A 25,843-nucleotide genomic window follows, 5' to 3' on the forward strand; every position below is an offset into this window, starting at 1 on the left:
ACACATTAACGTAGTCCATCACACAGTTGTCAACACTCAGCATTGACACATTATTTATTTTTTATTATATTTGGTATCGACTGAAAAGCTGATATAGAACTACCTTTGCCATGAAGTTAAAGTTTGGGCAGCTTTCTTTGGCTGTTGTATAATGCAGAGGCTGCTAATATAACTGTGAGACTGACTGATGAAATGTTTCAGTAACCAGCATGCATCTTTGGACTCTGGTCCTATTTGTGGTAGTTCTTACTGCATTCCTGAGAAGTCTGTGATAGATAGCCAGGTTCTGCGATGCAGGGGAAGGATTCATAACTGTATTCCAAGTGACTGGGGTTCAGCCAGTGTTCTGGGATTGGAGGAGCCGGGCCAAGTGGGAGGGAGCAGTAAAGGGACATGGCCCTGTCACCTGTCCTGGGGGTAGGGGTTATGAGCACTTCCAAGCACACTGGGCAGTGCTAACTTCCTGGAGGAGACTGTTTAAACTCAGTGTCACAGCTCATGCTTTATGTAGGTGGGATGTCTAGATTGATCACCCCTTGCGGACATCATGGGATGTACTCCACTGCCATCCCTTTGCAAGCCCTTACCCTACATTTGCCTGGTGCATGCTTTGGGGATGATGAAACCAAAGATGAAAACCTCAGACTACCCCTAATGGATGTCTGAAGGATGACCCCTCCCAGCTGACCCTCACCCTGATGATAAGGAGTGTATGGGCTGATTGCTCGTGGAGGAGGCTGATGATAGGTTCATGGGTAAGTTCTTAGGTTAGTACTAGGCTAACTTAAGCCTAGCCAATTACCCCATGTGGGAATCAAACCCTGCACCTTGAGTTTGTAAGGTAAATACCTCAACCATTATGCTAACCTCCCAGAGTGCAGACCCATTGAAATGTCGGACTCTCATTTGTTATGCTGGAAGATATACACACACGCGCACACACACATAGACACACACACACGCACACCAAGTGGACCCAAGTGAGATTAGAACCCTTACCTCTTTAGTGTTACACGCTACAGATCACAGCATTTACAACACACGCCACTGATTGTGTGGCAGTGAGTGCAAAAACAGTTTAACTTTCTTGTCAAGTGATTTAAATAGGCTTAATTTCCTGCTGTGTTAACCAATTCATTGGTCCATTTTAAATTAGCCTCAACAAGTTGGGCCAGTGGAGAAGATGATCATGTTGTTGGACGAGCAGACTATGACTTCTGTGCTGCATCTGATGAAGAAATCTCCTTCTGCACTGGTGATGTTCTTAACTTGGCTCCCAAAGGTAAGATACTTGAATTATATTAGAAGTCATTTGTCATGTCAGCAGTACTGCAACATAGTTTACAGTTTGAAAAACCTCTGTCTTCTAATTAAAATACTAACAGTTTATAAGGTTCACTGCAGCACCCATATCCTCGTGTAGGAGCAAGTACAAATGCATTTAGAGGCAAATCTGCTGCATGTTTCCATTGTAGCAGCCACGATTACTGTTTCCCATACTATGTACAGGCTGCGTCCTTCTAACATAGGTTACAGCCTTTGTTTCTTTGAGTGGAAAGCAGTGACTTTCTTATCTTCCTGACATTTCTACCAAGTTGTGTGTTTGTTTTCCTTCCTGGTTAATTTAAGCAATGTGAAAACTGTAACAGAATGTTAATATGCTTATTTTATATTTGTTAGTAAAATTGTAATAAACTTGTTTTTACAGTAACTTTGTAAGCAAATGCTTTTATTACACCAACCTAGAGAATATTATTGCACTAATAATCCTGTTTTGTGTGTGTGTGTGTGTGTGTGTGTGTGTGTGTGTGTGTGTGTGTGTGTGTGTGTGTGTGTGTGTGTGTGTCTGTCCCTCTTTTTGTGTATATATATATATATATATATATATATATATATATATATATATTTTTAACAGTTTTCATATTTACATACTAGGTTCTTGCTGGAATAGTAATAGTAAGCATGGGTAGTCTGCCATAAGAGCTTATGCTTTTACAGAACATTTTTTTCAAGGCATCCGATACCACTCTATGCATGGCTTGAACCTATATTCCTCTGTGGCAACTAGGAGCATCTGAGGAGTATATTGGGTTCTCTCTTGCTGCACTGTTCCTGATGTCTGTTTGCCACTCATTCTGATCAGTCACTTCATTTTCATCTTTTGTCGCTTTGATTTCTGTGGTTCAGTGCCACTTCATAGCAGAGTAACAAAAAGAAAGGATTCTTTTTGCTTTGTCATCACCAGCCACACTTGTAAGTAAATGCACATTTTATTGTCAGATTCACCCAGGGTTTTAAGCCACCACCAGTGATGTAGAAGGATAAAGCCCCATGCAGCCGCCTCAGGAACTTGATGATTCTATTGTTGTAGGATGGGAGTACCCAACCTCTGTGAGGGTGTTGTGGTGCATCAAAAGTGGGATGGAATACAGTGGGCAACCTGGGCATAGGCTTTTGGGTCACCAAGCCACTGCCTGCTGGTCGCCCTCATTAGAAAGTGTACTAGAGTGTGCACTCACAGGAAGAGAGCATTGTGAGACACCCTGAGTTGATTTAGGTAACCGACCACCCTGCCCAGTGGTAGAGTTAGTGTCTTGTACAAAATGCTACCTTTATTGGCACACTGGTGAGAGCATGGATTCAGGAAAAAAGCAGTGCCAGCCCATGTGGTCAGGAAATAAAAAAAATGTCCAGCAGTAAGTAGCATAGGACCAAAATCAATAAACTTTATTTAACATTCTCGTCTTCAACAAGACGAGACTTCATTAGTATAAGGCAAAAAAAAGCATCATAAAGAATCACATCACAAATCACATGCTAAGACCAAGCAATGTACGTTAACATATATTTTGTGATTTCATTTTAAAAAAAATTCTTGTAAAGAGAGAATTTAGTCCTGCAGCCACTGTAGCATTTTATCATAGTTGCCACTTTATTCAAATTTTTCAAATAAAGATTTAAAATCCCTGCACCTGCTGTTTAATTCCACACTATAGTACAAAAAAAATTCTTAGTATTAGAACAAACCACAATATATCTGTAAAACGTTGTCACTTTCTGATAACATAACAGTGCTCATGGATTAAAGGTGTTCTGTTTATGCCATTTAAAATGCATCATTAAAGGCGGCATAATTTGTCAATTTCACAATACCCGTGGACAGTTTTTTTTTTTTTTTTTTTTTTTGCACCAGTGATGTTATAACTAGTCAGTACCACATAAGGAGCTATATTAATATATACCTACAGTGCTTACAAAAGGAATTTATATGGGTCTAATCACTCTGTGTAGTAATCCCACCAGTCGTTTAATTTCTTTCCAATAAAGACTTTAAAATTGAAATCTCTTTTATCGACAAATATGGGATTTTTTACCCACTGTGTTAAAAACCTCATAGTGGCCCTCAAAATGTTCTACTTGTTAGTCTCATTTTTAATTGGTGGGTATCCACACTGTAACTAATAGCTAAAGAAGGTGCCCATTCCACGCTTTTATTCTTGACAGGCCAGTGTATTTTGTGAAGTTATATCATCTGTTAATATGAGCATATTTTATACTCCTATGGTTTACAACATCCAGAAATATTGAATTTTAGGGTCATAGAAAGTTACTAGGCTATTGACCTTGAGCCCCTTAAAAGCCTAGCCAAGAGTTTAGCCCATATTTAGCCAAGTCAGCACCTGATGCCCCCTGTCCAGGAGGGACACGAGTGGGATCCCAGGGATGTATTTTCTGTTTCCCATCCAGTTTTCCAGGTTGCACTTAAAAAGGGGTAAAGAGGTACTCTGCTTGATGTGGAGAGGGAGTCTGTTCCACAGATAGGGGGAGTCTCTGGGACACAAATCTGTCCCGCCAACAAGTCCTATTGATATCACAGACCAGGTTGAGGCCACGCGTGCGGGCTATCGAGTGGAGAATTGACTTGCGTATATGCAGCAGTCCCATCTAGGCACAGTCCGAGATAGTCTTGTTTGCCAGACAGAGATCACCTCTGAGGAGTCTGTATGAAACTGAATAGAGGAATAGGGCTTTTAGCCTGTCTGTGTATGGTAGATTTTTGAGGCCCTGGATTTTCCTGGTGAGGAACCTCTGTGGTCTCTCCAGCTACTGCATGTGCTTTGCAAGGTACATGCCGAACAGGGGCATTGTACTCAATAATGGACCTAATAAGGGAGGAATACATTAATGTTATGACCTCCTTGTTCCTGGATGAGATATCCTTACTTATGAGGTGGGCCATGTTGAAAGCTTTCTGTACAACGGAAGCAACATGGTGGTCAAAAGTCAGGTTGTTATCAACTTGGGTGCCCAAATCCCTCCTGACTGATTGCATGCTTAAGATGCTGTCATTAATGTGATCATTTGTGGGGACATCACTCTCCCCAAAGGGGGTAATGATGCATTTTTTTTTTGGTATTCAGCTTGAGGCCATGTTTCTGGCACCAGTCATTTGTTTGGGTGAGACCCTCTTTGAGGATGTCCACATCACTAGGGGAATTGATGACAGTGCCCAGCTTGCAGTCATCTACAGACTTGGGTCAGCCATAGCCCACCTGTTTTGGCCTGCACAAATGTTTATTCATTATATCTGCTGTCCAGAAATAGATTCTTTAGAATTTACACGTCCTTCTAAAGCTTATCATTATCTAGGGTAACTTAGATATTCTCACTGCTTGGCCCTTAGTGACGTTTCTTTGTACTTGTGTGGAATAGAAACTTGTAGTGTATAAGTAGGTAGCAACTTGTATAGGTGGTTTTCCAGTACACAATGGCCTTATTTGTTTTCCACATCCTTTTACAACTTTACATGTCGAATGACGCAGTGGTGCAGCGGTAGCGCGGTCACCTCACAGCAAGAGGTTCTCTGGTTCGATTCTCAGTTGGGGTGCCTTCCTGTGTGAAGTCTGCATAGCCTTCCTGCATTTGTGTGGGTTTCCTCCGGGTGCTCTGGTTTCCTCACACAATTTGAAGATGTGCATCCGGAGCATTTGTCCCTGGGCCTCCACTAAAAATTGGCGTTGTTCCAAGTTGGACTTTCCTAAAATGTTAAGTAAAATAAAATAAAATGTAGAAAGTCAATCTCGGGTGGTGGCCATTTTAGTTTAAATGACAAGAAGCCAGTGGACTGGTTTATATATAACAAAACCAAACAATTTTTCTTTTCTATCAGCTCACAATATACAGTTTTCAATAAAATGGCAATTGAACTGAATGAATTTAAAAGATAAGAACATAAAATGCAAATTTTCTTCCAAGTGGCTAAAACCACATTGGCATAAAATGAAGCCACCACTGCTTCCAATGGCTACACCATTTAGTTAATGAAAATGTCAAACATGAAATAATTATTGTGTAAAACTGCATCATGTCAGTCATATCCATAGCCAGCACTTTGTTTTCAACTAGAACTTGCCTAAAATAATTCATAGCAGCTTCAAAATAGGTGGTGGTTCATAGCATCTAAAGTGACAAAGTGGTCTCACTTTACTGCACTCGCTTTAAGTCTACTTTAAAAATGCCAGGATAATATAACCAAAAGAAGCAAGAAAAAATGATCACTTGGTCTGTGAACATTTTTAAAAGTTCTATTACAGATCCCTTTCCAGCAATTATAGAGCTGAAAGAAGAATTAACTAAATGTTTATTGTTTTGTGCTTTTTGCTTTCTTGCCTGCCAGACATCAGTCCTTCGCTCATGAGATTTAGTCAGTTCATCCTCGTGCAAGGGACATACCCTGTGCAGTACAAGGCGAGACATCCAGAGGAGGCCTTCATCCAGGCAGCCATAAGAGGGGTCTTTGTGGCCCTGCTGACTCAGTCCTTCCAGTCTGACCTCTGTATGGTACACACAGTGATCCTTTACTCAGGTAAATCCATTTTGCACCTCCCACCCTAGCCCAGGGGCCTTTGGAGTCGTATCTTGCTTTTCGTGGGTAGAAAACTACATAATGAATACCACCAGAAGCTTCATATCACCAAGGATCTTGGATTTGAGCAATAGGGATGATGTTCATCGTGCATACAGCTGCAGTCATTACAGATGGGTTATCCTGCCGTCAGACGGGTCCTCGGTCGGCCGAATTCCAAAGTCTAGGTCCGGCGCTGGTTGTCGTCGCTTCTTCCCTGACGTCAGTGCGGCAGGGGTATAAAAGAGGCAGCCGACGTCATTTTCTTCAGTCTTTCTTGCCGCACGGTGCCCGAAGCAGAAGCAGTTCGCAAGTGCCAGTCGGTCAGCTCTTGAGATTTACGAAAGTATTTCAGCCGAAGTCTTCTTTAAAGCTAAGTACCCCGTTGGGGAAACTTTTCTTGCCTCAGACCAATGTCAGACAAAGTTAATAATTGCATTTCTTGTGGGAAGCAAATACCGCATAAGGATTTTCACTCTTTCTGTATACCTTGCTTAGGGCCAGACCATGACATCTCGGCCTGCCGTTTTTGTGCTAGGTTCAACAAGCGCACTATTAAGCGCCGGGCGGCGTTCGCCCTTCATTATTTTGGCAAAAAATTTAATTATATCATGTCGTCGGATACACCGACGCCAGTTTTAAGCAAAAGACGCAAAGACAAGGACCGACTTCCGAGGTCTGCACTGAGTACTGAGACCACGCTTAGGCCGACTACCGGTTCTCAGCGAGGCACCTACGCAGCTCCTGACTACCGATGAAACTATTTTACCGGTGACTTCAGTACCCGAGGTCGCAGGCTCCTCGGTCTCCATTCCCACTGCAGATACCGACGTCACTCTTGGCGGGGAAACTGAAAATTTAGTGAGGCCTGCCATTTCTGAAGGTGTCTTCAGGCCTACCACCTTCTCTATTAAATCCTTCACTAAATCTAAAGCTGCCATGAAAACTAAAAAACAGGGTCCTCAGACCTCCTCTCAAGGCCCCATGCCTAAAAAACAGATGCTTAAAATGGCTGAGGATTTGATAACTCTCATCAGGGGTTCTCAACCCCCATCTGACAAAAGACCCAGACTGGAGGAAGACTACTCTTCCTCAGACCAGGCTTCTATTACCTCAGACCATTCTGAGGACCAGGATTATGCCTATTCCCCTTTTGAAGACTCTGATGCTGAGGAGTCTATTCCCTCGGTCTCCTCCCCTGAGGACTACTCTTTTGGGGAAACCCTGCATATATTGAGGGAGCACTTCCACTGGGAAGGCCAAGATTACTCAGATTCCAAGAAAAGGCTCAGGGAATTTCTGCTGCTCCCCCAGCATAGGCCCCTGGCTATCCCTCCTGTTTTAGATATTTTGGATGATGTGTACGCAGAAGCCAGTCTTAATCCAGATTCTTTACCTCCAGCCCCTGTTAAACCAGACAGGTATTACCGGGTTCCTGATTCTCACCAGTTCCTTTATAAAAGCCATACTGCTGACCCAGAAACATTTTCACAGGGTCCCAAGGGAATAAAGGCCTCTACTGCTAAAAACCCTTTACCTTCAGAGAGAGATTCCAGAATATTAGAAAGGTGGGGGAAAAAGGTGTATACATCTGCCACTTTAACCATGAGGGCATTAAACTGTCAATTTCATATGTTAAAGTACCAACAGTTTTTGTTATCTCAGCTGAAAAGCAAAATGACACAAACAGAACAACCAGATTTGAAAGAGTTGCAGGATTTGTTGCATGGAGCAAAGCAAGTGGGTAAACATACCTTGCAGTGTGGTTTTGATGCTTTAGAGGCCTCATGTAGAGCTTCTGTCACGGGGTCTGTCATACGTAGGCATGCTTGGCTCAAAGAGCAAACCTTACCAGATCATGTCAAAGCAAAGTTATTAGATGCACCACTTCAAAAAGATGTATTGTTTGGTGTTAAAGCTGAGGAGGTACTAAAGAAAATGGAGGAAAAAGCGAAATCTATGCAAACAGTGAAAGATTTCTTGCAGGTGCAACCTCCACGCTTCAGCAGAAACTGGCCTTCAAAAAATTGGTCCTTTCCAGCCACGGACAGACCTCAAAGGGGCAGATACAGACGCCCAAGGGGTAGAGGACAACCTCAAGGTGGCAAGCACCAACCCCAAGAGGTGGAGAAGATAGATCACAGTCATTTAGAAAACAGACACAATGACTTCCCCCTATGCCTGCCAAACAAAGCTATAATGGCAGCACCCTTGGGCGGAAAACTGGCATTATTTTGAAAAAAACTGGCACATTGTTACAAAAGACAAATGGATTCTGGACATTATAGACAGAGGCTACAGGTTCCACTTTCACACCCTTCCAAAAATGAGAGGCTTGCCAAACCTGCCACAAAATCAATGGGCAGAGGCACAAAGACAAATTTCCGCTCTCATGGATATGAAAGCAATTCAAGAGGTACCTGCAAAAGAACAAGGACAAGGTTTTTATTCCAGACTATTTCTGGTACCAAGGAAGGACAAAGATTGGAGACACATCTTAGACCTATCCATCCTAAACACATATCTACAGGTGCCAAAATTCAAGATGCTCACATTACAGCAGCTTCTTCCCATGCTGGGCAAGGAGTCTTGGCTGGTAACGTTGGACCTCAAGGAGACATACCTGCATGTCCCTATCAGACAAGATTGCAGAAGATACCTCAGATTTCTTGCAGGTTCAATTCTCTGCATTGCCCTTTGGCTTATCTACTACGCCCAGAGTGTTTACGAAATGCCTGGCATCAGTAATTGCCTTCTGCAGACAACAAGGAATACAAATCTACCCATATCTGGACGACTGCCTGATCCAAGCGGACAGCAAGGACATTCTATTGCAGCATCTGGCATTTGTAATAAAACTGTTAAACTACCTGGGATGCACAGTGAACAAAAAGAAATCAAAACTAATACCTTCTCAACAGATAATTTTCCTGGGTGCCAGCTTAAATAGAACCACCCATATGGCCTACCTCACGCCAGATAAACAAGGGCAACTGTCTCAATACTTCAACAAAATGGCAACTTTCACCAGACTAACTGCAAGGAAAGTCCTGCAGGCTCTGGGATTCATGGCATCTTGCATCCTACTAATACCATGTGCAAAGCTGCATATGAGGAAACTACAATGGTACCTAAAAGACTTTTATGGTCTCAACACAGCCACAGCTTGGAAACAATTGTACCACTCATTCCATGCCTTCAAAAGGAATTTTTGTGGTGGGCTCAAGCATGCCAAAGAAACACAGGTCTCCCTTTCTGTTTACCTCAAGCAACTCAAATCATCACAACGGACGCCTCAGACTACGCCTGGGGAGCACACATGGCAGATCAGTGTATTCAGGGAAAATGGTCCCAAAAAGAGAAGCACCTACACATCAACCAAAAGGAGATGCTAGCCGTGCAAAATGCTCTTATGACCTTCAAAGACCTACTCCATCCAGGCCAGCTATTGATAAGGACAGACAACACCACAGTCATGTGGTACATAAACAGTGGGGAACTCATTCATACCCCCTGTGCAGGCAAGCCATGACCCCGTGGAACACAGCACTGGAATTACAAATTCAACTACAGGCACAATTCCTGCCAGGGAAGGAAAACACACTGGCAGACAACTTGAGCAGAAATATGACAGACCCACATGAATGGAAGTTGCATCCTCAAGTCTTCTCAAAGATAACTCAGGCATGGGGACAGCCAGACATAGATCTATTTGCTACCCACAGAAATTACCAGTTGGAAAAATTCTGTTCAAGGACCTATCATCCACAGGCCTGGAAAGTGGACGCACTCTCTTTCAGTTGGACAACATTGACAGTGTATGCCTTCCCTCCTCTTCCTCTACTGACCAAAGTTCTATTAAAAGCCAGAGCAGAGAGGCCACAAATGATTCTCATTGCTCCAGACTGGCCACGACAGCACTGGTATCCTCTCCTAAAGAGCCTGACACACTCACCACCATGGATCCTACCTCTAGTTCCTCTTCTGTTGTCCCAGCACAACTACAAAACCCTTCACAGCCAGCTCAAAACCCTAAATCTAGCTGCATGGAGAATACCTTTAATTTCCCAACAGACTCTCCTCTCCAAGGAGGTGCAGGATGTCATCTTGGAGGCCAGAAGACCCTCTACTAGAAAAGCCTACTCCGCCAAATGGAAACGATTTTGTTCCTGGAATCAAGAAAAGGGCCAGAATCCTTGGGTAATAAATATACCTCAAATTTTACAGTACCTAGCTGAGATGTTAAACAGTGGCCTTTCCTTCTCCTCCATCAAGATCCACGCTTCAGCCATTTCTGCACAATACAATACAGATCCTCCTTTATTCTCACATCCTCTATTAAGGCAGTTCCTCAGAGGGGCAAAAAATATAAAACCCCCACGGAAACCACCAGTCCCAGCTTGGGACCTCAACTTCATATTGGAAAAGCTGACCCTGCCTCCCTTTGAGCCGGCTTCTTCAACAGAGCTACAATACTTGTCGTGAAAAACAGCCTTCCTTCTGGCTATTACCTCAGCACGCAGGGTTTCGGAGCTACAGGCCCTCATGGCTGTGCAACCATTCATAATTTTCCATCAGGACAGAGTTTCCTTACGAACCAACCCTACCTTCATGCCAAAGGTAGTATCCAGTGTAGCTTTGAATCAGACTATTCATTTACCTACCTTTTATCCAAATCCACAGAACAAAGGGGAGAGACTACTACATTCCTTGGACATTATCTTGTTCCTTGACCCGTAACCAGTTCCACACCAACACTTTTAAAACACTTCTTTATTCAACGGTTAAGCGCTTTCATCTAATACATATAGACTTCATCAGAACAATTCTAAAACACAAATCCATTGCTTAAATACTTTTTTTAAAAATACGTCATAATTTATAATCAACATTTAAAGTGCCAGTGTGCATATTAAATAAAACCATCCTCATGCCTCCATTAAACTCCTAAGCTAACCACATAAATACTACCTCATATAAAAAACATAAAAAATTAAAAAATTACTATCCCATAAAAAATACTGTCTCATACTGTGTTACATTGTATTAAATCTTATATCCTTAATGCCAAAATACATTTATTGTAAATGTTAATTTGATGCATCAATTCATGCATCAATGCATCAAAAAAAAAAAAAAAAAAAAAAAAAAAAAAAAAAAAAAATACAGTGAACTTATTTTCATTGGTGTAAGAATTGATGCATCAAATTAACATTTACAATAAATGTATTTTGGCATTAAGGATATAAGATTTAATACAATGTAACACAGTATGAGACAGTATTTTTTATGGGATAGTAATTTTTTATGTTTTTTATATGAGGTAGTATTTATGTGGTTAGCTTAGGAGTTTAATGGAGGCATGAGGATGGTTTTATTTAATATGCACACTGGCACTTTAAATGTTGATTATAAATTATGACGTATTTTTAAAAAAAGTATTTAAGCAATGGATTTGTGTTTTAGAATTGTTCTGATGAAGTCTATATGTATTAGATGAAAGCGCTTAACCGTTGAATAAAGAAGTGTTTTAAAAGTGTTGGTGTGGAACTGGTTACGGGTCAAGGAACAAGATATTGCTGGTTTCATTTTTGTTGAACTGTTCCTTAGTGTTACGAGTTATTCCTTGGACATTCACAGACAACTTTGTTATTACTTGGACAGAACAAAGTCATTCAGGAAATCTGAGCAGCTGTTTGTGTCCTATGCTACAGGTGCTCAAGGAAAGGCTATTTCCAAACAGACAATTTCAAAATGGATAGCCCACTGCATACGCTTTTGTTATTCATTTCATGGAAAATCTGTGCCTGTATACATCAGATCCCACTCCACCAGGGCTACAGCTACCTCTACAGCTTTCCTCAGGGGGGTCCCTACCAAGGACATTTTGGAAGCAGCTACTTGGAGTTCAGTGCACACTTTCTCCAAGCATTACCACCTTCCACTATACTCAAAATCTAGAGCGGGCTTTGCCACAGCAGTCCTGCAGGGCATCCTAGCCCCTCCTAGTTCCACTTAGTGCCTACCACCCTTACTTAGCTTTGGGATTCTACCCATCTGTAATGACTGCAGCTGTATGCACGATGAACATAGTACAGTTTTGTACCTACCATAAATGTAGATGTTAGAGTGCTCATACAGCTGCAGTCCAGGTTACCCTCCCTCCATCCCCTCTTAGAACAGGCCTTATGACAAACACCTTTAAACCTATTTGGGGTATTCTTTTATGGTGTATTTGCTTGCAACTACTGTTTTTTGATTTATCTACATTGTATGTTTGCATAATATTATGTTTTGCCTTCCTTCTGGGGGCACCTGACATCTGGGGCAAGAAAAACTGAAGAAAATGGCGTCGGCTGCCTCTTTTATACCCCTGCCGCACTGACGTCAGGGAAGAAGCGAAGACAACCGATGCCGGACCTAGACTTTGGAATTCGGCCGACAGAGGACCCGCCTGACGGCAGGATAACCCATCTGTAATGACTGCAGCTGTATGAGCACTCGAACATCTACATTTATGGTAGGTACAAAACTGTACTTTTTCTTTGTTAGGCTTGAACACTGCACCTCGTCATAATGCATGCACCTACATCCTTCCCATGCTGTGGACATCTGCACTTAGCCCTGGAGTAGTGAAAGAGCAGCTAGAGAACTGTCAACCCCCCCCCCCCCCAGAATAGGCAAGCCTTAGCTGCTCATTTCCCATCCTGTCCCACTGGGTTCTTCTAGCGCTCATAACTTGGGTCATCTGGGTCACAGTCTAGGCTATTTCCCTGTGCAGTAGAATGTCAGTGTATGGGGAGGCTAGTAATTTTTTGAGATTTTTGTAATGTCAGGTATGATAGGTAATCTGGGATGTTTTGAAAAACTGAACTCCTTGGCACAGTTTACCATTAGCTAAAAAAAAAAATACCAGAATATCATAAGTCTTTTTTATGCCTGTATCTCAATGTAATAATCCATTGTTTTTTCATTTAATCCCAACGTCCACTCTTACAAGTCACAGTTGCCTCCTGAAGCAACCCCTTGAACAAGCTGTGCCATCCATGGAGTTTGGTAGGTAAGGGGAAATTAATGTAGCTCGCCAGGGCTTTCTTTCCTCATTGTGCATGTACGTATGGACACACATCAGTAGATAATTTAAAACTTGCCAGTCTGCACACTGTACATTTTTGGAATGTGGGAGAAAACCACAGGGAGGGCATGTAGACTTTGTACAGAAGATACCCAAGCCAATAACCAAACTAGAGAATCTCTTATAGTGAGGTGCCAATGCTGCTCACAGGGCCACCATACCAGTAGTTCAGACATACTTCTCACATATTTATCAGCATCCATTATCACCACCTGTCCCCTTTTATCTGCTTTCATAATGCAGCTAGTTTTAAATCTTTCAATGATAGGGTTTCCTTATGTGACTTATCTATTTGCTGTCAGTCTATTAGTCTTCTGATGTCACGTTCACAGGCCTTAAGAAAAGATAACTTGATTTAGAGCTGGATTAAGTGCTCCATAATTGTAGAGAAGAACCTGAATTCACAACAGTTAATTTATTCAATAAAAAATGTTAAATTTAACTTCTGGATAAATATTTTTAGTTCCATGAAAGTTTCAAAGACTAGCTTCCTCACAGGTTTGTAACTGAAGCCTTTATTTAGTGTAGCCATTTGTATAGTGGTCAGTGTTCTCAAACTAACATGCAATGAAAAGAAAATGCTGAATTTCCTAGTTTATTGCTTCTTGTCTGTGTCAGCCGTGTCAGTGACCTCTTGTGTTCAGGTGAACTCACCATACTGGGAACTGGCATTGTGTTTGAGGAAAGTGATTTAGGCTTTGCTGAGGCTGTGATGAAGCCACTTCGCTCTATGGACATTGCTGAAAGCTCCATAACTGTTTCTTAGCCAGCTGAGCAGCTCTGCACAGTCCTAAGGCCTCTGTTAGAAATAGTGTGTTACTTTTCAGGTGCCCTGCCTTTTGGCATGTCAAAGGAGACTGTTGCTTGATTGATTGATTGATTTAGTGTGATTATTGACTTTGAATAGATATGCCATGATGCTCTCATCCTTATGTTTTGGTTCAGAGCTTTCTTTTTCTGTTTTCTATCTTCATGCCTTTTTTAGACAAATGAAAATGAGGCACAGTTAATCTTTTTTTTGTTTTTGTGTTTTAACTATGAATAATTTGATTTCCTGGTGTAGTCTAGCAATGCAGCTTTGGTTTTGAGCACTAACTCCCAGTCTGGGGAGCCCTCACTGCTACAGAACTAATTGGCTGGATTTCAGTAGGCTGAGACATAATGATCGGTAAGCATGGGGGGTATCCAGAAGAAAAACAAATCACCCAAGATTTTCCACCTGAAATGCTTGTTTGTTGTGGGGGTAAACCAGACTAGTGTGTTTGTGGAGCCCGCAGTGCTAGGGAACAATGGGGTTTGGGTTTAGTAGGGTGAGCCTTGATGACTGGCAAGTTGGCGGGGGGGGGGGGGGGTGAGCATCCAGAAAAAAAAATCACCTAAGGATTTCCACATGAAATGCTTGTTCGGTGTTGGGGGTAGACCACAGAGAAGGCCATTGCAAAAGATGCATTACTTGTAGCAAAGAGATGATAAGGTAGTATAGAAAGACTTGCATGACTTGTCTATCAGCATCTCACTGGGCTCACCCATTCTCTGTAATTGCTATCTGTACTTCGAAGGATAAACACTTTGAGTCAGGAGGAGGATGGAGAAGGACAGGAAACCTACCATAGAGTAAAGAAGCAAAAATTGTAGCAAAGTTGAAGGTAGTGGTTAATTGTGCAGTTCTGGCATCCATCTTCAAGAACTTCACCTGTTCTGCAGCCAGGGGTGACTTTTTTGTCACCCCTTTTTGCCTGCATCCTGGTGTTAAGTCTGTATTGCCTCCAGAAAAACCTAAATCTCCAGTTTTTACTCAGGACTCAGTCCTATCACATCAGCTTATTCTACTAAGTATAGTGAGATCATTTGGGAACTTCCACCCCCTTAGTTTCTTAACCTTGAATTTTATTCTGTTTCCTTCCTTACTACTTAACAAACAATACACTTTATTCAGCTGCTTTTACTGTATTTGTGTCTCTTTCTACTTTATTATTTTGCTTTTGCTGCTTGTTCTTAAAAGTGTTCAGTTGCATTTATTCTGCTGCATTTATTATTGCTTGTTGTAGCATGATTAAGTTGTAATTGTTAATCTAAGCTTCTTTGTTTTGGTTTAAAGACTTGGGCTTGGGTCTATATTAGAACATTGAATATTTAACAGTTCGAATCATTAAAGGTCGACCTTTAGTGATCAAACTGTTAAAACATCGAATGTTCAGAAAAAAAATAAAAATAACAAAAAAAAATGGTGAAGGCAGGGGGGCAAGCCCCCCTGGACACCACACCTCCCGCTACTTAAATATACCAACTCTGAAACCACACTACATTGAAGTAAATGGAAATCTCCCCTTATGGAGATTTCCGTCTACTTCTTCGATGTTCTGCAGTTTCGCTATTCTCGTGTCGACAATGTCAGATTCGACATTGTCGGCTTTCGAGAATGTAATATAGACCCCCTTGGGCTTCTGGCCAGTTATTTTTCATTTAAGAAGGTTTGTGGTCTACACCATTGTTGAAGGAGAGGGTAGCCTCTCCCCCTTCTGATTTGGGTATTGCTGGGTGAAGGCTTGGTGTGCCTGTTGTTCTAAGCGTCTTTGTTCTGGTTTAAGCAGTTGGGCTCCAAACCAGCTATTTTACATTAGGAAGATTTGTTGACTAACCTCTTGTGGCAGGAGAGGATAGCCTACGCCCTTCTAAGCTGTAAATTGCTGGTTGAATGCCTATTGTGTCTGTTATTCTGAAGTGTCTTAATTCTGGTTTAAGCACTTGGGCTTCAATCCAGTTATTTTACATTAGGAGGGTTGTGATCTAGACACTTGTGGCGGGAGAGTATGGCCTTCACACTTGTAAGCTGGGAATTGCTGGTGAATTGCTGTTGTAGTTAAACTGTTTTTTTTTGCTGTTGTGAATGTGATTTTATGTACTTTGAATTTCTAGTACTTCTGCCTTTTATAGCATAGTCTAGACTCAGACTTGCTGAATCTAGACTGTTTGGTATCACTTGAGCACTAAAACCAGCTCTTCAGTGATGTACTGAAAGATGTAGGGCACCCATTGCTTCCAGCTAACTATAAGTGCCTGTTTTTGCTCTTGTATTGCTCTTTTAACTTGTATTTGCATTCTGCTGAATGTCTGAATTGTCTGAACTGTTTTTTTGCCACATTTTACTGTATATTGTAATAGTTCAGCTGTATCATAGCCCAGTTCCATGTTTGCTGTTTCTGGGCCTGTTTTGTAACTTCTGAGCATCAAATTCAAGCCATCCTTCTTGGTGAAGGCCCTTCTGCACCCTTATGGGAGGAGAGTGCTGTCTGGGTCCCATCTAACTAAGGGTGATTGGACTAGAGTTCAGTTTGAGTTAAAAGGGTTATTGTTTTATTTAAGCCATACTTTTGCGCTTGTTTGTGTGTAGTGTACCATTGTGTACTGCTGTTTAGTGGTGGATGTTCGTGTTTCACTGTTGCAGTCATTACAATTGGGTTATCCTGCTGGCAGGCTACCCGCAGTCAGCCCGAATTCCAAAGTCTAGGTCCGGCGTCGGTTGCTGTCGCCTCTTCCCTGACATCAGTGCGCCAGGGGTATAATAGATGCAGCCGACCCCATTTTCTAATGTCTTTCTTGCTGCACGGTGCCCAAAGCAAAAGCAGTTTGCAAGTGCCGGTCGGCCGACTCCTGAGATTTTCAAAAACTAATTTCAGATCCGAAGTCTTCATTAAAGCTAAGTACCCCGTTGGGGAAACTTTTTTTTTTCTTGCTCCAGACCGATGTCAGAAAAAGTTAACAATTGTATTTCTTGTGGGAAGCAAATACCTCATAAGGATTTTCATTCTTACTGTATTCCTTGTCTAGGCCCTGACCACGACATTGCTAGCTGTCGGTTTTGTGCTAGATTTAACCAACGCACTATTAAGCGTCGGTACGATTTTGCCTTTCATTATTTCGGCAGACGATTCAATTATATAATGTTGTCGGAACAGCCGACGACTGGAGTTTATAAAAAGCGCAAGGAAAAAGAAAAGGACAGGCATCCGAGGTCCAAAACCGACGATGAGGCTTCCGCTAGGTCTGTCGCCGGTTTGCTGGTTCTCAGTGAGGCGCTTTCGCAGCCCCTGACGCCCGCTACCTCAGAGCCAGAGGCCGCTTCCGACTCCCACATGGAGCCAACTAGGCCTCTGGAAACTCAAGGTATTGGACACTCGGAAACTATTCCCTCAGATGGGTCTGGAGCCGCTGAGCAGGCACCGGCTTCTGAGGGTGTTTTCAGACCTGCACAGTTATATGTAAAGCCAACCTCAGCTTCAAAGGCAAAGACTAAAGCAGCTCTAAAGACAAAGAAACAAGTACAACATTGTCCTGGACAGATGCCCATGCCTAAAAAACAGATGCTTAAAATGGCCGAAGACCTAATTACTTTGATCAGGGGTTCCCATCCCCTTCCTGATAAGAGGCCTAGGCAGGAGATAGAATATGAATCTTCTGATCAGGTTTCCATTTCCTCTGATTCCTCTTCTGAACATGAATATTCCCTTCCTCCCTACGAGGATTCTGATGCTGAAGGATCCATCCCTTCAGCCTCGCCTCTGAGGATTATTCTTTTGAGGAGACCCTGCATACTATGAGGGAGCATTTCCATTGGGAGAGCCAAGATTACTTTGAATCCAAGAAAAGGCTCAGAGACTTCCTTTTATTACCCCAGCACAGACCCCTTGCTATTCCTCCTATTTTAGACATTGTAGATGATGTTTTTACAGAGTCCGGTCTATCTCCTGACTCTTTACCACCAGCTCCTGTAAAGCCAGACAGATACTACAGGTTTCCGGATTCACATAAATTTCTTTACAAAAACCCTGCTGCTGACCCAGAAACTATTTCTCAGGGTCCCAAGGGGGTCAAGGCTTCCACTGCAAAAAACCCTATTCCCTCTGATTGGGATTCAAGGGCCCTGGACAGATGGGGAAAAAAGATTTATACTTCTGCTACCTTGGCTGTAAGAGCTTTAAATTGTCAGTTTCATATGCTTAAATATCAGCAATATATTATGTCACTGCTTAAACAGAAAATGTTGACAAATTCAGAATGTGCAGAAAACAAAGAAATGCAGGATTTATTGCATGCAGCTGAACAAGTGGGAAAGCATACTTTGTAATGTGGTTATTGATTCTCTAGAGGCCTCTTGCAGGGCCGCAGTTACAGGTTCTGTCATTAGGAGACATGCTTGGTTAAAAGAGCAGAATCTGCCTGATCATGTTAAAGCAAAACTATTAGATGCTCCTTTACAACATGATACCTTGTTTGGTGTTAAAGCAGAAGAAGTATTGAAGAAAATGGAGGACAAAGCTAAATCTATGCAAACAGTGAAGGATTTCTTACAGTTACAGCCTCCCAGATTTAGTAGGAACTGGCCTACAAAGAATTGGTCCTTTCCAGTGTCAGACAGGCCACAAAGAGGCAGATACAGACACCCCAAAGGCAGATACAGACACCCCAGAGGCAGATCACAGCCCCAAGGCTCATACAGGCCTAAGCAATGTGGTGCTTCTATCTCCAAAAGCAGAGAGGAAAAATCACAGCCATATAGGAAACAAGTCTCAATGACTTTTCCCTACCAACACCAAGCACTTATCTTCTGGCTGCTCCTTTGGGGGGAAAACAAGCACTTTTCTCACAAAACTGGCACAGGATCACCCAGGACAAATGGGTCTTAAAATATCGTATCTCAAGGCTACAGGTTCCACTTTCACACCCTGCCAAGGCCAAACGGCATGCCAAACCTGCCACGCAATCAGTGGGCAGAGGCACAAAAACAAGTTTTATCCCTCATGGACATGAAAGCCATTCAACAAGTACCACAGCAAGAGCAGGGAATAGGATTTTACTCAAGGCTATTCTTGGTACCCAGAAAGGACAAAGCCTGGAGACCAATACTGGACCTGTCTATCCTAAACACATTCTCTCTGTACTGCCCTTTGGCTTATCTACTGCGCCCAGGGTCTTCACAAAATGCCTGGCACCAGTGATTGCATTTTGCAGACAGAGGAATACAAATATATCCATACTTGGACGACTGCCTTATTCAAGCAGAGAACAAGGACACTCAACTACAGCATCTGGCATTTGTAAAAAGGTTACTAACAGGTCTAGGGTACACAGTAAATGAAAATAAATCAAAACTCGTACCCTCTCAAGAGATAATATTCCTGGGTGCAAGCTTAAATACAACTGCCCAGATGGCTTATCTCACGCCAGACAAACAAAGACAACTGACTACTTACTTCAACATGTTGGCAACAAAGTCCCAGTTATCTGCAAGAAAAATTCTGCAGGCTTTGGGCTTCATGGCATCCTGCATTCTACTAATTCCATATGCAAGACTGCATATGAGGAAACTTCAATGGTATCTAAAAAGTGTTTGGACTCAACATTGCAACAGCCTGAAAACAATAATTACCCTCATTCCCTGCCTGCAACAGGAGTTTCGATGGTGGGCAAAAGCCTGTCACCACAACACGGGACAGCCATTCACCATACCCACAGCCAGGCAGACATTGACAACAGATGCATCAGAGTATGCCTGGAGGGCCCATATGGCAGGAAGATGTATTCAGGGCACATGGTCCACAAGTCAAATGCATCTACATATCAATCAAAAAGAGATGCTAGCTGTACAGAATGCCCTGACAGCTTTCAAGGATCTACTTCATCCAGGACAACCACTGATAAAGACGGACAATACTACAGTCATGTGGTACATAAACAAGCATGGGGGCACACATTCCTACCCCCTCTGCAGACTAGCCATGAACTTGAGGGACACAGCATTGACTTATCAAGTACTTCTGCAAGCACAATTCCTGCCAGGAAGGATAAATACTCTGGCAGACGAAGTAAGCAGAAACCTAATTGATCCCCACGAGTGGAAATTGGATCCACAAATATTCAGCATGATAACAAAGAACTGGTGATGCCCGGACATAGACCTATTTGCCTCCCCTCACAACTACCAACTACAGAAATTCTGCACAAGGACTTATCACAAGCAAGCATGGAAAGCGGATGCTCTATCTTTCAGCTGGAAAAAACTAACAGTATATGCCTTTCCTCCTCTGCCTCTCCTTCCCAAGGTACTCCTCAAGGTCAGACAAGAAAAGCCAAAAATGATACTGATTGCCCCAGACTGGCCCCGCCAGCACTGGTACCCAATCCTAAAGAGCTTGTCTCAAAGTCCAGCTTGGACATTACCTCAAATTCCTCACTTACTGACCCAACAAGACAGTCAGATACTGCACAGCCAACTCAGGACCTTAAATCTGGCAGCATGGCAGATACTGTAGTCTTTCCAGACACACCTCACTGAAAAGCAGTGATGGATGTTATTTTGGAGGCCAGGAGGCCTAGCACCAGAAAATCTTATGCAGAAAAATGGAAGAGATTCTGTGCATGGAATCAGGCACACGGCATTGACACGATTGATGTTCATCGTGTTTCACTGTTGCAGTCATTAAACTTGGGTTATCCTGCTGGCAGGCTACCCGCAGTCGGCCTGAATTCCAAAGTCCTGGTCCTCGGTTGCTGTCGCCTCTTCCCTGACGTCAGTGCGCCAGGGGTATACAAGATGCAGCCGACGGCATTTTCTTCAGTCTTTCTTGCCGTGCGGTGCCCGAAGCAAAAGCAGTTCGCAAGTGCTGGTCGGTCTCCTCCTGAGATTTTCGAAATTGAATTTCAGATCAGAAGTTTTCAATAAAGCTAAGTACCCCGTTGGGGAAACTTTTTTCTTGCTCCAGACTGATGTCAGAAAAAGTTAACAATTGTATTTCTTGTGGGAAGCAAATACCTCATAAGGATTTTCATTCTTACTGTATTCATTGCCTAGGCCCTGACCACGACGTTGCTAGTTGTCGGTTTTGTGCTAGATTTAACCAACGCACTATTAAGCGTCGGTACGATTTTGCATTTCATTACTTTGGCCGAAGGTTTAACTATATAATGCCGTCAGAACAGCCGATGACCGGAGTTCATAAAAAGCGCAAGGAAAAAGAAAAGGACAGGCATCTGAGGTCCAAAACCGATGACGAAGCCTCCCCTAGGCCAGTCGCCGGTTCTCAGTGAGGTGCTTTCGCAGCCCCTGACACCTGCTACTTCAGAGCCACAGTCCGCCTCCGACTCCCACGTGGAGACAACTAGGCCTCTGGATACTCAAGGTATTGGGCCTTCGGAAATGAATCCCTCAGATGGGTCCGGAGCCGCTGAGCAGGCATCTGCTTCTGAGGGTGTTTTCAGACCTATACAGCTTTATATCAAGCCAACCTCAGCATCCAAGGCAAAGACTAAAACAGCTTTAAAGACAAAGAAACAAGTACAGCAGTCTCCTGGACAGGCTTCCATGTCTAAGAAACAGATGCTCAAAATGGCCGAAGGCCTAATTACTTTGATCAGGGGTTCCCATCCCCCTCCTGATAAAAGGCCTAGGCAAGACACTGATTCTGATTCCTCTGATCAGGTTTCCATTTCTTCTGACTCCTCTTCAGAACAGGGATTCTCTCTTCCTCCCTATGTGGACTCTGATGCTGAAGAATCTATCCCTTCAGCCTGTCCTCCTGAGGACTATTCTTTAGGGGAAACCCTGCACACCATGAGGGAGAATTTCCACTGGGAGAGCCAAGATTATTCAGAATCTAAGAAAAGGCTCAGAGATTTTCTTTTATTGCCTCAGCACAGACCTCTTGCTATTCCACGTGTACTAGACGTTGTTGATGATGTATTTTCAGAGTCCAGTCTGTCTCCTGACTCTTTACCCCCTGCATCAGTTAAGCCAGATAGGTACTACAGGGTTCTGGATTCACACAAATTTCTATATAAAAACCCTGCTGCTGACCCAGAAACTATATCTCAGGGTCCCAAAGGGGTCAAGGCTTCCACTGCAAAAAGCCCTGTCCCCTCTGATAGGGATTCTAGAGCACTGAACAGGGGGGGGGGGAGTTTTACCTCTGCTACTTTGGCTGTAAGGGCTTTAAATTGCCAGTTTCATATGCTTAAATATCAGCAATACCTAATGTCTCTGCTAAAACAGAAAATGCTGACAAACTCTGAATGTCCTGAAAACAAGGAAATGCAGGATTTATTGCATGCAGCTGAACAAGTGGGAAAGCATACTTTGCAATGTGGTTTTGATTCACTAGAGGCCTCTTGCAGGGCAGCTGTTACAGGCTCTGTCATTCGAAGGCATGCTTGGTTAAAGGAACAGAATCTGCCTGATCATGTTAAAGCAAAATTATTGGATGCTCCATTACAGCATGATACTTTGTTTGGTGTTAAGGCAGAAGAGGTGTTAAAGACAATGGAGGATAAAGCGAAATCTATGCAGACAGTAAAGGATTTCTTACAGGTTCAGCCACCCAGATTTAGCAGGAACTGGCCTTCTAAGAATTGGCCCTTTCCAGTGTCAGACAGACCACAAAAAGGCAGATACAGACGCCCTAGAGGCAGATCTCAGCCCCAAGGCTCATACAGGCCTAAACAATGGGGTGCTTCTACCTCCAAAAGCGGAGAAGATAAATTATAACCATATAGGAAACAGTCCCAATGACTTCCCCACTGCCAATGCCAAGCACTTATCTTTTGGCAGCACCCTTAGGGGGAAAGCTAGCACAATTGGCACATGATCACCCAGGACAAATGGTTACTGAATATTGTTTCTCAGGGCTAGAGGTTCCATTTTCACACCCTTCCAAAGGCAAAAGGTATGCCAGACCTGCCACACAATCAATGGGCAGAGGCACAAAAACAAATTTCATCTCTCGTGGACATGAGGGCTATTCAGCGAGTACCACAGCAAGAGCAGGGACAAGGATTTTACTCCAGGCTTTTCTTGGTACCCAGAAAGGACAAAGCATGGAGACCAATACTGGACCTATCTATTCTAAATACTTTTCTGGACGTTCCAAAATTCAAAATGTTGACACTGCAGCAACTTCTGTCCATGCTGGGCAAGAAGGCTTGGCTCGTAACTTTGGACCTCAGAGAGGCATACCTGCATGTCCCAGTCAGATAGTCTTGCAGAAGATACCTCAGATTCATAGCTGGCTCAATGCACTACCAATTCTCTGCACTGCCCTTTGGCTTATCTACTGCGTCCAGGGTCTTCATAAAATGCCTGGCACCAGTAATTGCATTTTGCAGACAAAGAGGAATTCAAATTTATTCCTTCTGGGAAAGGTGAGATAGTTAATACCATCACTGATATGAAATTATTCCTTAGGAAAATTAACCTAGAAATTTTATTTTCTCAAAATGTTAAGATGAATTTACCTCCTCAGAACTCGTCTCTGGTTCGTAGGAGCATTTACAACCCCCCTTTACACCCCCAAATCAGAAATTTAGAAATTATGTTGGAAAAAGAAATTAGACAAGTATATGACCAGAATATATTTAAATTTAATCTTTCCAAACTAGAAAATGAGACATTATATGAACTAAAAAAGAATAGTGAAGTAAGAATCATGAAACCTGATAAGGGGGGGTGGCGTTGTAATTATGGATAACATAATATACGAAGGTAAAATGAACTGCATGCTCAGGGATTCAACTAGATACACAGTTGTTTCACTAAATGAAATGAATGTAGCATATTACAAGATAGATAGTTTATTAAATGATATGTTATTTGATGGAACAATGGATATAAAGACTTTTGAATTTTTACAAGTGGCCAAACCAAAAACGCCCACTATTTTTGGGATACCCAAAATCCACAAGAATATGGAAGACCCACCACTGAGACCCATAGTCTCAGCAGAGGGGTCTAAAACGCTTCCATTAGCAAAATTTGTGGATAGTAAGGTGAAACATATATGTGCTGAAAATAAATATATATTGAAGGATTCTTGGGATTTATTAAGATGCATTACTTCAGATTTGGTTAGTGACAGTCTAATTTTTATCACTATAGACGTGGTTGATTTTTTCTCATGTATTCCGCACAGAGAAGGTCTAATTATGTTTGAGGATATGATTTACAGGGATAAGAAATTAACACATTCAGATAAAAGTATGATTACAAGTCTAGTGGACATGGTTTTGAAATACAATTTCCTCATGTTTAATGGAGAATATTATCAACAAGCACAGGGCATATCAATGGGGGCAGCTTGCGCGCCCACATATGCCAATATAGTTTTAGCAAAATGGGAGGAGGATTTTGTATTAGATTCAAAATATAAAGAGTGTTGGTCATTATACTGTCGTTTTCTGGACGATATAGTCATTTTCTGGATAGGCGGTATGGACAAATTCAATGAATTTTTTGATTATTTAAACAACACTACAAATTTCTTGAAATTCACCTACACCACTTCAATGGATAGACTACAGTATTTGGATATAGAAGTATATAAAACTGAACAAGATTTTGAAACAAAAATTTACAGGAAAAATACGTTCTGAAATTCATTTCTTCACTTTACTAGTGCATACCCCTCACATTGTAAAAAGAATATTGTCAAGGGACAATTTGTGAGGGGTAGTCGAATGACTAGTTCTAGTGAAGACTTTGTACTGGAGTACAATTTACTTGAAAAAATGTTTGAAGAAAAAGGATATCCTAAGGAATTTGTTAAGATGATTAGAACAGAGGTGGAATTAGGTAGAATTTCAAGGTTTCAACCCATCAAGGGTAAAAAGACCAACAACATTTCTAATAACAACTTATTTAGTTATACGGAAGTTGAAGACAACTATGAACAAGCTTTAATTATGGAATATAACACCTCCAATATTAGAGTAAGTGAAATATTCCGGAATGAATGGGCCAAATTTTCTACATTAACGGATATAGAAAACATAAATAAGTTGGCCCCAAAAATTGTATATAAAAATTCATGGAATATGAAAAGAATCCTAGAATATCATTGTAAATCTGACAGTACTGATCATGGGAGGGTAACAATTGATGGGCAAAAAAGGAAAGGAAGTTTTAAATGTGGCCACTGTAATCAATGTGAGTATATGATGAATATTAGTGAGATAAATATTCCCAGTAGGGGTAAAATTATCAATAGTAATGGTTACCATAACTGTGAAACAAGGGGAGTGATATACTTAGCCCTATGTATGAAATGCAGTTAATTTTATATAGGTAAGACAGAATGAGTTCTGAGGAGAAGAATATATGAGCATACATATGAAATTTCGAAGGCTAAAGAGACTAATGCATTATATAAACACACTAAAGAATGTAAATGGGGAAGATTTCAATTTTTTGTGATTGAGCAGGTCAAAAGAGAATTAAGAGGTGGTTTATGGGAAGAGTGGTTAGGTTATAAGGAGTTATGGTGGCAAATCAAATTAGATGCCACAAAAATACCAGGATTAAATGAACATACCTCCTTAACCCCAGTGCTGAAATTGAGAGCTGCAGAGATCTAATTCCCTTGCCATAATTTAAATGGCCAGGAGGTGGCAGCATCAGTGTATTTGATGAATTAAAACTAGATTCATAGATTCATAGATTATTACTAGGCTAGCTGTCCATTTTTAAGCCTAGCCAATTACCCCCTGTGAGAATCAAACCCTGCACCTTGTGCTTCTAAGGTAAACACCTTAACCATTATGCCACCCTCCCACCCTAAGCAGTAATAGTCTAAACACATTGGTTTCGTTTTAATATTTTAACATTTTGACATTTTTAATAAATTTTAAAATATATATTTTTCACATAAGAAATTATTATTAATTGAAAATAGGAGCAGATATATTAAATTAGGAAATATACTAAATGCATAGATTTTAAGAATCAAATATTTATTATTGAGTTGTTGTGGTATTTGTTT

General features: G+C 41.9%; 1 protein-coding gene across 1 annotated transcript in view; it reads left to right on the forward strand.

Annotated features, from left to right (window-relative positions):
• The window catches only part of PEX13 (peroxisomal biogenesis factor 13), a 253,059-nt gene that overhangs the window by 194,007 nt on the left and 33,209 nt on the right, over window positions 1-25,843 (forward strand). Inside the window, exon 4 of the mRNA XM_044055037.1 lies at window positions 1,157-1,282. Within this exon, the coding sequence (XP_043910972.1) occupies window positions 1,157-1,282 (126 nt within the window). The remainder of the gene's footprint in view (window positions 1-1,156; window positions 1,283-25,843) is intronic.

The sequence above is a fragment of the Protopterus annectens genome, chromosome 1.part2 (genome assembly GCF_019279795.1).
Source record: "Protopterus annectens isolate FY-2018-M chromosome 1.part2, PAN1.0, whole genome shotgun sequence".
NCBI lineage: Eukaryota > Metazoa > Chordata > Ceratodontiformes > Protopteridae > Protopterus > Protopterus annectens.